We start from the raw sequence: 14,468 nt of genomic DNA, 5'->3' as shown, positions 1-14,468 counted from the left end.
TTCTGTCAAAGACAACACGTTGGTTTGTCATAATTATTGATGGTAGACCACTGATCTCTATATATGGATAGGCTATTGCTTGGAAATTACAGCTTTTATGTTCCGATTTAAACGCACCTTTTGATATTAAATGACAGTTAATCTGGCTACAAACCGCTACAGTCAGCGGCAAAATGGCGAAAATCAAATAGGCACAAAATACACGTCCTATACCTAATCCATTCATAGAGGTCAGTGTACCCAAGTTATAATAGTGCAACTAACCTGTATCAGGTTCCGTAGTCTGCGGCACATCTTGCAGCGGATGCGTGTAGAGACGCAGGTAGACTTGTATCGCAACACGAGCACATCGGAAGTAGAATGGATGGGAACGCAACACATCCTCCAATCTTAGTAGACCCACGTATGACCGAAGCGTCATCTTCCGCATACAGTACGAATGGAAGTCGAACTGGTCTTCCATTATTTCTGAGAAATGCTGAAAATAAATATATTTAGTATTAATAATGTTAATAAGCAAGTTGTAAACCGTGATATATTTCTTGCTTTTAGAGGTTTTTCCATTGCATAGGATTCTCGGTCATGGAGGTTGTCCAACTGGACCAGACAATTACCTTTCACATAGAATTTCTCACATAACTAGATACAAATCATGGTATTAGTTAATTATTATTGTCATTATCATCAGCTCACTATACATTCCCACCGAGGGGCTCGGAGCCTACCCTAAGTTAGAGGTGACTAGGACATAGTCAACCACGCTGGCCCAGTGTAGGTTGGTTAACTTCACACATATCTTTGAATTTCTTCTCAGATATGTACAGGTTGTAACACTATGTTTTCCTTCACATATGTAGGTCGTAAATCAAAAAACACATTGGTACATGGCAGGATTCGAACCCAGGACCTGTAGATTGCAAGTCAAATGCGTAACCCCTGAGCCACCGACGCTCATTATTATTGTATTTAGTTCATATTTCGAGATTAGTCATTATCTTCATGAATGAAATATGCCAACTAAATAAGATCATGATAAGTAGTCAGAGTTAACTCACCCTGTCGACTTCATGTGCCTTTTTGAGCGCTTCACCCCACTGCTGCAAGCGCTGGTACGCAGCAGCAGCCTCCGTCTGGAACCACATACACTGCATCTCGTTCAAGTTCTCCGTAGCCGGGACACCTGAGAAACAAATATTGATGAAATTAATAATGAGAGTTAATAAAGAAAGAGTATGAATTCAGAAACTTCAGCACAAAAATGGAGCGGTCACCAAAACAAAAATCACACAAGAGTTTTAATACAATGCACTAATAGCCTAATCCCAAGGTATGGATTTCTGATCAGGTGGTCGGGGGTTCCAATCCCGCCATACCACTATTGTCATAAACCATATCCTAGCGCAAGCCTAGAGCTTAGTTGGAATCAGTAAATTTACAAAAAAAATCTGCTAATAAAAAATATAAAAAAAAAAACTATATACTGACCTTCCCTGGTGAACTTGGCACACATCTCCTCTGCACGCTTGAGATGTCCAGCACGCAACATGTAGCGCGCACACTTGCTGTTCACATATCGGTCAGCGGTGTCCATCGCCTGCGCCTCCTCCAGCAACTTGTACGCCTCCACTGGGTCGCCCGCATGCTGTACAATAACATTTATATTTGTTCACCACTTTCACTGCCACCACAATCATACCTCATCCATTTGACAGTGGTAAACGCCAACATCTGTTGCATAAATGGGCCAGTGTAATACCAAGGCCACGCAGAAGATAAATTTTAATGAAAGTACTTGCCAGAGGAAAGAATTTTACCCCTTTTAGTAGTAATTGATTTGACGGGGAAAATATAGAAAAGGAAAACAACTATTTGACACTTGGGTGGCCGTATTGGAAGGGTTATAGTCTCTTCCTGTGTGACGCTAACTCGAATAAGAAAGGCAATGCATCTGCAATTACAGATGTCAATGGGCGACATTCGCTTCGCTATTTCGGCGAATTCAGGTGGCTCGTTTGTCACCTTATGATATGAGAAAATTCTTACCTTATATATTTTCCCCTTAACAATAAATAATTCTATAAGCGTAGGTGTATGTTCTATCGCAGCATCTATATACTGTAGCGCTCTGTCTGTATCCTTCTTGTGGTCAAAGTGCTGTGCTGCGAAGTAATATGCCCATAACAATGCACTCGCTGGAGACTTGTCTTCCTCAGTATCGGAAGAGAAACGATCATGTTTCTTTAAATTCTCTATATATTGTAATATTAACTTTTCTATTGTATCCGCTTTGCTTTGATCTTTGTATAAAGTTCTGGAAATTAGATAAATACTATATTAGGTTTAGGTTTATGGTTCGACTTTAACTAATTTCTCAAGGCGTCATTTAGAAATAATCAATGAAAAAAAGTAAAATATCATAGTATAAGATTTACAAAAATCTGTATCCAACACTGTCTCATGTTTTATTTTCTTCTTCCTTATGCTCTTATTTTATATTTTATCTCACTTTTCTGTCATATAACAAAATATTCCTTAATTTAATACATTAACTTTTACTAACCTTAAGTCTACAAAAAGAGGAGGTACACCTTTGTGCAAACCTTGTCTTAAATACTGATCAACAAGTTTCTCAAACACCAATGGATCATGAGCTTCATTCAGTTGCAACCTTCTCGGTGCTATTGCTTTTGGATACTCTTTTCTGAAATTTTTTAAATAATTGCTTGAGTAAATGAAACCAAAATATTGATACAAAGCCTAATTGCGATCTTTCATTTACTAAGAAATTCTAATTTACAAGAATTGCGCAGCTATAAGCAGATTATAACCAACTAGTTGTTGCCCCCAAGTGCGCCCAGGCAGAATTAAAATAAAACTTAATTAGTAGCCTTTGTGTGCCAGGCTATGTTTTACATCTATGGCAAATTTCAGCGAAATCTGTGCAGCCATTCTGGAGATACCTTCTAACAAACATCCATCCATCCATCCATCCATCCATTCATGCATACAAAAATTTATAATATTAATAAGATTTCATATATCTTTAGCAAAATGTAACTATTGACATAAAATTACCGATATGAATTAGATAAATAGCAAATTTTGCCTGTACCACATGTTTTTTTAAGTAATATTGGAAAAATTCATTTAATAAAATGTTAACTTACTTATATACATCAAAGAAGGCCTCAATATCTTCAACTTTACTAAGCTGTTTAGCTTCAATTAACTTTTGATAATACATTACATTCTCGGGATTTCTTTTTAATAAATCTTCATACACTGCCTCTGCTTCCTTAAACCTGAAAATTATTTAAAATTTTATCAATACTTTTTTCAATATATTTTTAAGAACAATGTAACTAAAATGTTACTTACCTCCGAAGTTTCAAATAATATTCACCAGAGGTCTCTTTAATTGATAATTTGTCAAGAATTTGACTTTGGAACTTTTGTAAATGTTGTAAGGCCCTTTCATACTGTCCTGATTCAGCCAGCACCATATTTTGATATAACAATAGTTCTGAATGTTCATAATCATATGGTCCCTTCATCTGATTAGTGCGGAAGGCATCTAGAATGCTATTTGCCATCTCATAATCACCAAGAAGGTGGTAACTCATCGCAAAACCAATCCATGATGCTCTTTGTGTGGGCCTCAACATAAATAACTGGTATCTTGTGTCCTGAAAATGTTAAAAATAACCAATAAGAAATTGTTTATAGTTACTAGATTGTTGTTGACAATGTAGGCATAGCTTGGGCAACAGAATATTCTGCTTATTCAAGTAAAGGGATTAAAGAATTATATAAGCCTAATCTAGATTTCCTAACAATATGAATTAACACAAATATTATGACAGTAAAGATTTACAGTAAATACGCACATCACAATTGCTAAGATTACTGTACCTATAGATATCAAATAATGGTTTTATTATACAGATGTAATTTCAAAAACTGTAGATTATGTAAAAAATTGTCAACATGATATTGTTCTCAGTGGTGATGTTATGACAGAAACATTTTAATACAATGGATAATTCACATTCATGTAAAAAGAGACATATGTTATTCATCTCATTGTAATAAAGACATCAATTGATTCAATTATAAATGTTTAATCGTCCACAATGTATTAATTAAATAACAAATTATCCTAACTGTACCCTTAAACTTAATAAAAAAAACATATATGGAAAATTACACATGCCTTTTTAGCCTCTATTTATTTAAGATTCATTTCAAATCCAATCAGCCTATAAGATCAAATAACAAATTTAATATTTCTACTAAAAACTTACGATATATTAAATCTAACTAGATTATGCAATAGAAACCACAATCATATAACTCAAACCACAGTTACAACATTAGTTTAAGTCCAAATAAAACTCCAACAAATGAATGCACTCTGGTTTCACATTTGAATTAAAGTTGGTTATAGTTTCACAACTCATTCTCTAGCACATGCCTTGTGTAAGGGCAGAATACATATCACTGTAACCAGCCTAAGCCCTATCATGTAGAGGACAATCTCTGAATAAATGAACTGACAATTTATAGCATATTGTTAATGTTAAAATAAAATTACCTTATATCCTTCCAAATCTCTCATTTGAATCTGAAGCAGTGATAAATCACGGAGGATTTGTATATTTTCCTTCTCCCACTTGAGTGCATTACGATAACATTTGATAGCCTCATCGTACTTCTTGTCGGAGCGCTGTAGAAGACCATAGACGTGCCAGCACACTGGGGACTTCAGGTCGTTCCGTAAACCACGACGCACGTAATCATATGCTTCTTCTTTACGACCGAGGCAATTCAGCGTCAATCCTTTCATTGCCAAAGTTTCTATAAACAAAATTCATCGAATTCAATTGGAATCACTGAACCGCTAAAGTAATTCTAACACTTTGTTTATTAAAACTTCAAACTCTCACCTCCATGCTCTGCAAATTTTGGATTCGACAATATTTGCTTCGCGAATTTTAATCCATTTTTATATTGTTTATGTTCATAGCATCTCTGTAAAATAACATTTGGATTATAGAAATTGTTAACCTATATTTATTATTAGATGCACTCAAATAGTGCAAGGCCGACTGTAATTTTTATTACATTTATTAGATAAATAACAGAGGAAGGTAAACTACTGTTTACTACTTAAACTGTAATAAATAGAATCATGATTTGAATAAATATAATACATGCTCGAACTTTACTTATAATGGAAATATTTTTTATTTGGAATTATAAGCCAGGAATGACAAGCCACTCGAACAAATTTTGTGTTTACAAGAAGACTTACCAAAATTCGTTTAAATAAAGCATTTTCTTTTGGTGGCAATGGGTTACTGGGAGGCATTTTGTACTGCAGATATAAAGTATCTGTTTATTATTCCACCGATAAATTGAAATATTGTTAAAAACCTCGTGGCTATAAACCAAAGAAGTCGATGAAGAATTTAGCCTATGGTACACAGACAGGTCACGTGACCAAGTAAATTTCTTGCCAGTGTGATTCAGAAAAAAATGAAGTAAAAAGACAAAAGGTTAACATTTTTGTTAAAACAAATGGATCGTATCGCACTTCACTAACATGTAATATAAATTAAAATATGTTTTTTGAAATACAAAGAGAACTTAAAATCCTTCGCTTTTAATCACTACAAATATTTTAAAATGTGACTGTTTACAGTGTGACGTTGATCAAACAGAAGCTGTCAACACTTTTATGGGATGTCAAAGTTTAATCTTTCATGAAGAGTTTTTCTCTATTTGTTTCCTAAAAATATTTTTTCTTGTAACGTACATAAACCGTACGCATTTAGTTTCTTGTTTGTTTTAATATGGGAATAGAAAACATGCGTCGCTGGCCTATGTACATCGTGTTTGCGATGTGCATTTTACTCACCCTTTCACTTATCAATAGCTGGAGCTTGGAGACTGAATTACAAAACAGAGTCGGTGAAATAAGTTCACAGTTGCAACAATGTTCAAAAACCCAAACGACATGTATGGAGGAGTCGTTAATCCTGCTAGAACAGCGAGATGGTTACAATACAAAGATGAATACATTGGAAAAAGACAAAATAAAACTGAATAATCAACTTTCCGAGTACAACAGTAAAGTCTTAAAAGCCGAAACTCAAGCTAATCGTACTTTAGTCGATCTTGATTTTTGTAAGACTGAGTTACAGAGCTTGAAGAATCTCCAAGTGAGTAAGACGGCAACATTGGAAACATTGAGATTGGAAAAAGATACACTTTCCACTCAGCTAGCTGAGAGAAAAGAAAAGATAGAGGAGTTAGAAAAAGAAATATTGAAATTAAAATCAGCTTTGACAACAAAAAGTGCACCAAATCCATCAGTTCCTTCAAAAGTAACTCCTGCAGCTCAGCCTCCAAAATTAAGCCCAGCATTAAATGTGCATAATCAAATCAATGACCCTGCTCTAGAGAATGATGCTAAAGAAGAAATGGAGGACCCGAATGTAAATGATGGTAATGATTTTGATCAACAAGTCTAACTAAGGCGACAGTCAACTATTAGTATGGTGTGATACTCAGATATTCAGTAAAATAGATGTTAAAAGATTTAAGTGAATTGGACATTCAGCTTATTTGACTTCTACCTTCTTTAACTTAAGATATCACTATCATTTGATAATTTCATAATCATATTAACAATTTAAAACATTATTGAAATTCTAAATTTATAAATATAAAGTACAATTAATATTTGTTTTAATTACTCTGAGGTGCTGAATTTATGTTACATTTTATTATGTTTAGAATTTATTCTCAAGACTTTAAGTTGAATTTGCATATTATGAATTGCTTATGTAATGCAATGTGAGAAAATGGTTTCACAAAAGTGAGTAACATTTTTTTATAAACTTTAGGTCTTGAGTTAAACTATTCTGCTACATATCAATAGAAAATTAGCTTAGAAATATGGTTTTGTTTATTTGACTAATTTCATATTCATTAAATCAATATTATTTTATAATTTAACTTTACTTATGAATTTAAAATAATAACAATTCCATACAAATAATTACTCTATACAATTTATACTAATTTTATATGCATTAATTATTTCTTAATGTTATGTTTTTTTGACTAAGAGGCTCATGACATTTTGTTAATTTGATAAATATGAAAATAAATCATGCTTCCATTTATTACATTTTTTTATAAAATTTAAAATTGTATGATCAAATTATAATATCATTGCCTTAATTTGTGAATTATAAATTTCCTATTATGTTTTAACAATTACTAAGTTTGATAATGTTTATGCGTATTTTAATAAGTTCCTTCAATCATCACAAATTATTAGAAAATATGTGCTGTGCGTTTTCTTTTTTAAATTGTCGGCGAATTATTTGTAATCATATAAATTGAATAACATTTTAATGACTATAATTAGGTATTGTATTTAGAAATTTAATATTAAGATGTTGCCATCATGGTGCCACAATGTATTTAGATCTGACAGTTATATATTTGCTTCTATGCTTAATACACATAGTTATTAATAGTATATAATGTTTCAAATTATGTGCAATACTCTAACTTTGTGTTTTTTTATTCGTAAAAAATTTACTTTGTTACAAACTTGAAAATTACCGAAGCTAAGCTATATATTATATAATTTTATATTTGTTGGTATTCATCATTGTAATCGGCCTAGATTTATCCACTGCTGGATGTAGGCCTCACCCATCAATTACCACAATTATAAGATCCAAATTTAAGATGACTTATGCAAACCCATGTCTACGAGTCATTGAACAAAGCGTTGTAATATTTTTTAGTTCTCTTAATTCTTTTAAGGAAGTAGAAGGTAGATTGAAGAATGAATAATTTTCTTACCTATCCAATTATATCTTGTGGCAACCGTTATAGGTGGTCAACTGCTAAGTTAAATAATATAATATTTGTCTCATATTTACAGATTCTTTAGTTATTTGTCTGTTTAATACTTTTTAACTGTAGCTTGTTTTATCTTCTGTTTAAATGTTTTAATTCTGTTGATGGCATAATATGTATTTTGTAATTTTGTGTACTTTTGTGCCTATTTGTGTATTGAGTATGGAAGAAATAAAGTAATGTACAGAATTATTTTGTAGTTTTTTTTTTATCTTATTAACTGAAATACTTATTGATCGACAATATTCTTATCGCAAATGACACACATTGTGATATATCGGTCATAACTGATGCTATAAATATTACGAGGATAATATAAGCCAGAAAAAAGTAGTTGAATTAATTTTAATGTGCACAAACACCATGTTTATGCGATCGATAAAATTGGAGTGTCTGTATGTAATAACATAATAATAAATATTATATTTTGCAAACAATGTATTTGCGTCGCTTATAACGAATTTTTTTAACTTGTCTATGTCCGGTAATCTGCGTTTGTTCGGGATATCTCCGAATCAGCTGTATCGATTTTGACGGGACTTTCACTGGAAGTACCTGATATATACGTTAATATAAGATACTAATTTGTTCTGCGCAGATGAAATCGCGGGCTATAGCTAGTCTTATATATAAAATTCTCGTGACACAATTTTCGTTCCCATACTCCTCCGAAACGGCTCGACTGATTCTCATGAAATTTGTGAGCATTTTGAGTAAGTCTGAGAATCGGACATCTATTTTTCATCTCCCTAAATATTGTTTTTTTTAATTCAGCGCGGACGGAAATTTGGACAAGTAGCGATGTAATTGGGTTGCAATACTAACGTTATTCTTAGTTTAATAACTAACGCTTGAGTTAATACAATGAGAATATCTACTCGCAACATGCCAAATTGTACCAGGATCACGAGATTAAAGGAAAATACTGCTTGTACTTTCTAAAAATATTTATTCAGCTTAATCGTCTCTAGCATATTCGAACAAAAATCTACCTCAACTCCATCACTTCATAAGTAATGTCCGTAACATAATAAACTTAAAATACGTAACACAATTATAATCTTAAACGAATTTAATTACATTTGAGTAATCGAGAAATCAAAATCTTATGTAAATCTTAAATAAAAAATTATTACACCTTCAATGTGTACATAAAAACTTTGAAACATTTAAAATATAAATCATTACATTTCACCTTCATTGAAACGTAAACTAAGAAATGAGAATCAATGTCGGCGGAAAGTTTTATATGTGTTCGAGCAACTGTATATATAACATATACAGATAATCAGTTGACTAACCTGGAACTAAAGTGGTCTATGTAACATATTTGGCTTCATCAAAAAAATTATAAATAAATCCGAGCTACATCTATTTATTCTAATCTACTACCATATAAATGTTTAAACATATACTTATAAGTATATAATGACTTTGAACGCGTTTCGTTTCTTATGTAAAATGTTTATTTTGTATCATAGACCAATTAAGTTCCAGGTTAGCCAGTTATAGGCCTACAAAGATCAAATTAAACATGACAGCTCACTACTGCCCTTTTGTAAATGTCAAAAAAGTGTCAAGATCCCTTTCATACTGTAGCTGTCATGTCATGCTTTGTTTATGCCATATTATATGCCCATGTAAGTTTTATACATTTTCTGACAGAACTAACCAAGACAGCAACTCCTCTCACCGGCTCAATTATTCTTGTTCAACTATATGAATGCAAAACTCACTTAGAACAAAGTAGACAAATCATTAATCGGTGGTTTTTTCCACAGATAACAAAACATGATACAGAAATATTTTACTATAAATTAAAATTATTCACATAGGAAATACATGCATAGCTGAAATAATAAAATAGGAAATAATCTTATGCAGCTGTAAAATAAATAATAAAAATTATATTGTTAAGCACAACTTAGGCAAAGAAAACTGTAAATGCTAATCCAGATATAATCGTCATAACAAAAATCAACTTATTACCGTTATTGCTTCTGGAATAAACTATTTCATAATTGTAATTTTATTACCGAAAAGTAATTAAAAGAATGTGACATTAGTCTGAGACCAAAAACCCCATTTAACCCTTTGCTGGTGGTGGCAATATGTGTGCCACCAACATTTTTATAATTTTTTCCACTTTGTAGCACCAATACCTTAAAACTTAGTGACGATATTTCACCAACTGCAAGAGGATAATCCATGAATAGAATTTAACACAGCTCATAATGGTGTTGGCAACGATATTGCCACCATGTTTTTTTTTCTTCCACTAAATATGATTGTTTTTTTTTTCTTTAATAAAAGTAATAACTTTTATTAAAGAAAAAAAAACCCAGTTTTTATTTTACGGAGACACAAAATTGCTTCTACAAGTTAAAGGGTTAAAACATATTGTTATCTCTGTTTTGTCAAAGTTAATGACAGGGATAATATGTTTTATATGGAGATTTTGGCCTCAGTCTCCCACGATCAGATGTATAACTTAATTTGTATATTAAACCTATAACCGTTTACACTGCAAAAAACCTTTTACAAAAACATATCTGTTTTTTCAATGGGAATGTAAGTTTTGACAATTTAAACTCATGGTCATATAAAACATATGTATAGTTTAACTATAAATTTCATAATACCTAAAGGTATTGTTTTGTCATAACATTAAAAAATATCTACAAAGATATCAAAAATACAATGTATATTATATTCTACTTACTAAAGTATCACATGGTTACACACTAATTTACTGGAAAGTGGAAATGAAGCAATAATTTCATCAAATATTACTACCATAGATAACTTACAATCATCATAATGATCCATAGAGATTGTGTTGGCATATAAACACAGACAATTCTTTTTTCACTGGATTATTTTTACTCTATCATCGAAAGTAATAATTTCATACTTTAGATCTCCAACTTTTTTATTTGGTCCATGGGTATTCCAAATCTTATGTTATAAAATATATTGTAAATGAGATTGTTTAAAACTTACATATTTTAAGTTCTCCTATGAAGATATTTGAATTATATCTATTTCATATTACTGTAATAAATATTTCTTCAACAGTTGTATAATTAGCTAGTTGCTAGACATGAGGCAATTTGTATATAAAATATTTAACCATAATTCATACATCAATCTTTTTCAACTCTTCTTCTTTAGCAATTTCTTCAAATGCAGCCAAAAGATTTCGCCTACATTTAGTTTCATCATTATACCGAATATTCCAAATTATGTATTCTCCAACATTTAATGGATCTTCGGAATATGATATTTGAACTTTACATTTCCGTTCCCATTTTACAGAATCTATGCTATGATTTCTTGTTCTATTAAACTCTATAAAGCCATCGCATTCTACCGCTAACCTTGGCAATTGGGCATTCAAAGTATCATGTGACCTATCGGAGTCCGTACCACTAGTGGAAGGAAGGCAATCACCTTGACCTACTTCTAAATTTGGAGGTGTTACAGTACAACACTTCCGTTTCACTGCTCGCTTAATAAATGCAAAATCACCCTTATTACTAACACCTAAACATTCATCCTTAAGCAAATCTTTTTCAGTACTTAATTTAACATCTATTTCACTTTCATTACTTAATTGTACGTGATTATTCTTTAATCGCTTTCCTTCAGTAGGTTTTACATCACTATCTGGCCCGCAGTTTTCGGCCCACTCCGGACTGTTAGAATTGGATCGTAATAAACGTTTCGTACCTCTCTCTGGTCCCGATTTACAAATTTCCGGTGAGTTTTCAAATGGACTTGCTAGAGCTGTTTCATTTCTTCTGAAAAAGATTATACATTTTGCTGACAAACTGTTTGTTGAAATACTATTTTACTCTGTAAATAATGAGCAATGTAGGGAAAAAAAGTTTCTTAATGTTGGGATAACAATGAGTGCAAAAAAAATAATAAAGTACTGCTACTTTCAAAGGAGTTATTAAAAGAAAACTAAATAATTGATGATAACTCAGTTTATTAAGAATAAGAAATGGGATAGGATTGATAAGTACATTTTTACAAACCTTAATATTGGTTCATATCTCTGTGGTATGTGGTCTATACAATCAACACTTCTGAAATCATGTCTCGAACATTGCATGTCATACCGTAGGAATGCAGTAACCTTTTTCCTGCTCTTTATTGTCCTTCCAAACCATTCCAGTGTTGCATCATCAGATAAATACAATGCTAAGTTCTGTCTATCATCATCTATCATGCGTTTGTACCACGCTACAAATGTTCTGGCATTTTGTCTTTTAGAATGTTTGGAGTTTGTGTTATTATTGTCTTCTTTAATTAGTTTTGTTGATAATCGTCTTGTTTTACTTTGCTTGCGCGGAGTTGTAGGTGATTGTGACATATTTAGTCTGTAAAATACAAGATATGTGTATTTTTTAATTATAACCAAAAATTTTTGTACTTTTATTGGTAAAAAAGTAAATATGATCCAAATTGATTATAAAACTTAACCCGTCATCTGATACACATATAAAAACTCTTGACATCTTCGATTGGGTTTTAAACTACAGATCAGTACAAAATCTGAATATTAGATTATTTTAAATCAATGCCATGTGACAGATGAGATCAAATGGGTTTTGGTATTTAGCAAAACAGATTATTCAGTTATGAATGTTTGTTTGTTGAACTTACCTCTCTCCGACAGTATCTCAGCAACTTTGATGGAACTATTAGCTCGGTTGGCCAATTCTAAACGAAGAGCTTTTAGACGAATTTTACTTTCTTCAATATACGTTGTTATTGATAGATTAAGTTCCAAAAGCTCTCTTTGCTGTGCACTAATGTTTTTAGTATTTTCCGCAATGTCTTCTGAAATAAAAACACACAACTTTACTGTCAAAAATACTAAACAAACGAAAGAAAGACATACTTCGAATTTTGAAATAACCTACTCAAACAATTCGCAGCTAACAATGCCAAGTGCTGCCGTGGTAAATCGGTAGATATTGATGAATTCATCTTATGTTAGCCTTTATTATATTGATGTTCGCTTAGTACATTAAAAGATAAAGAGAAATTATCGCGATCATCAATATTAACAATTTATAAAACAAAAATAAAATTTCGCGTCCTTTATGTTTTTAAAACCATAAACATCACAGACTCCTTGACTCTATGGTTACATTGAGAACAGATTCCAAAATTTTCAATCTGAACACAGTTTCGATATGTTAACTTTTGGCTAAAATTAAATGACGTAAAGGTACTAAATCGTTGAATTCTAATGTAATTAAAATAATATTACATGTTATTCAATTTAACGATTTTGTAGGGAAATAATAAACAAAAACATCAATGAATATTCAAAATTTATAAATGTATTTCAGAAACTTTTATAAAGAAAACAATGCATTTTACTTGTGGGTCACCAGACAAATGAGGGAAACACAATTTTATCTCATTTTAATTTTTTATTACCAAATTAATTGTTTAAAGAAAAAAAAGGCATGGTATCCAAAGAGTATATAAAATAAGAGACGGGACTCTTGACTAATTAGATACACAAACGGAGAATAAAAATTGACATTTTCAATGCTAGCAATATTATGAACAAGTCTACGTTGCTACCAACCTAAAAAAATCAATCTGTCAATTTCCTTTTTGACGTTTGAAAGTATTATTCGAGGGAAAACAATTTTGGAAAAATAAAACAATTTCGTTAATTGCAACTTTATTTAATCTTCTGACTAAAGCGAACATATTTTAAGAACGCAACATAATGCTCATTGCTTTCGTAATAATACCATTATTGTTTAGTTCACCAACAAAATACCCCAACTTTGATAAATGCTTATTTGTTCCAGTTTGTTTATTTGATAGATCATATTTTCTGATAGAACTGGAGTAGTAGTGCCACTCTTGTCTTGAGAAATAGAATAACACTGGAAAGAGATTAGCTCCTCTCTGTTGGTAAAATATTTAGAAAATTGCTAACAAGACAATATGCATTGAAGCAAAACAAATCGTCATCATGAAGCTCACTATACGGACACACTATACTCCACTGAGGAGCTCGGAGCCTACCCTCAAGAATGCGACTTCTCGCATATCTTTGAATTTCTATGCAGTTGAATGCAATTTGTAATTACAGTAAGAATGTCTGATGGAGGTTATCATGAAATTCGAAGAACTCATTACTATATAGCGGAGATCGTACCTGGATATGTAAAATATGATCCGGTCAAGCGCCAACTGCACTGCCGACGCTTCAAATAGTCCCCTAATCCAAACTTTTCCTATCAAAACATTGCAAATGTTAAAGTCATGTTAAATATAATGTAAAAATAGAATACAATATTTAAGTTTTACTTTTCAAATAAATTCAATGAATTGTCATGAACCTAAAATTGTCATGAATCTTCTTCTTCTTCTTCTTCTTCTTCTTCTTCTTCTTCTTCTTCTTCTTCTTCTTCTTCTTCTTCTTCTTCTTCTTCTTCTTCTTCTTCTTCTTCTTCTTCTTCTTCTTCTTCTTCTTCTTCTTC

At 31.7% G+C, this 14,468-nt stretch overlaps 3 protein-coding genes and 1 long non-coding RNA gene across 5 annotated transcripts in view; 1 reads left to right on the top strand and 3 right to left on the bottom strand.

Moving 5' to 3' along the window:
- Naa15-16 (N-alpha-acetyltransferase 15/16) overlaps nt 1–5,491 on the bottom strand; it is a 72,926-nt gene extending 67,435 nt beyond the window's left edge. The window contains exons 1-10 of the mRNA XM_013316092.1: nt 5,315–5,491; nt 4,947–5,031; nt 4,595–4,857; nt 3,379–3,686; nt 3,168–3,302; nt 2,561–2,701; nt 2,044–2,311; nt 1,486–1,642; nt 1,056–1,180; nt 265–478 (exon numbers count right to left, since the gene is read on the bottom strand). Of these exons, the coding sequence (XP_013171546.1) occupies nt 265–478; nt 1,056–1,180; nt 1,486–1,642; nt 2,044–2,311; nt 2,561–2,701; nt 3,168–3,302; nt 3,379–3,686; nt 4,595–4,857; nt 4,947–5,031; nt 5,315–5,371 (1,753 nt within the window). The 5' untranslated portion in view covers nt 5,372–5,491. The remainder of the gene's footprint in view (nt 1–264; nt 479–1,055; nt 1,181–1,485; nt 1,643–2,043; nt 2,312–2,560; nt 2,702–3,167; nt 3,303–3,378; nt 3,687–4,594; nt 4,858–4,946; nt 5,032–5,314) is intronic.
- A 241-nt stretch (nt 5,492–5,732) lies between these two features.
- Nucleotides 5,733–7,024, top strand: LOC106120636 (uncharacterized). The gene has a single exon (XM_013316000.1). It carries the CDS (start codon nt 5,856–5,858, stop codon nt 6,534–6,536), a length of 681 nt encoding a protein of 226 aa, XP_013171454.1. The 5' UTR covers nt 5,733–5,855; the 3' UTR covers nt 6,537–7,024.
- Nucleotides 7,025–10,941: 3,917 nt separating this feature from the next.
- On the bottom strand, nt 10,942–13,057 carry LOC106120818 (uncharacterized). Of its 2 annotated transcripts, none has more exons than XM_013316266.1 (4): nt 12,879–13,057; nt 12,619–12,795; nt 11,988–12,332; nt 10,942–11,747 (listed from the first exon to the last, which is right to left on the bottom strand). In XM_013316266.1, exons 3-4 carry the CDS (start codon nt 12,323–12,325, stop codon nt 11,084–11,086), a joined length of 1,002 nt encoding a protein of 333 aa, XP_013171720.1. In that variant the 5' UTR covers nt 12,326–12,332; nt 12,619–12,795; nt 12,879–13,057; the 3' UTR covers nt 10,942–11,083. The 2 variants fall into 2 exon arrangements, with proteins under 2 accessions (XP_013171720.1, XP_013171721.1); XM_013316267.1 differs by having other exon boundaries at nt 10,942–11,744.
- Nucleotides 13,058–13,784: 727 nt separating this feature from the next.
- On the bottom strand, nt 13,785–14,253 carry LOC106120677 (uncharacterized). The gene is made up of 2 exons (XR_001228016.1): nt 14,144–14,253; nt 13,785–13,890 (listed from the first exon to the last, which is right to left on the bottom strand). It is a non-coding gene; the product is annotated as an uncharacterized LOC106120677 (long non-coding RNA).
- Between the last annotated feature and the right edge of the window lie 215 nt (nt 14,254–14,468).

This window comes from Papilio xuthus, unplaced genomic scaffold, assembly GCF_000836235.2.
Source record: "Papilio xuthus unplaced genomic scaffold, Pxut_1.1 DF826949.1, whole genome shotgun sequence".
Lineage (NCBI taxonomy): Eukaryota > Metazoa > Arthropoda > Insecta > Lepidoptera > Papilionidae > Papilio > Papilio xuthus.
This window is presented reverse-complemented; position numbering and strand designations above follow the sequence as displayed.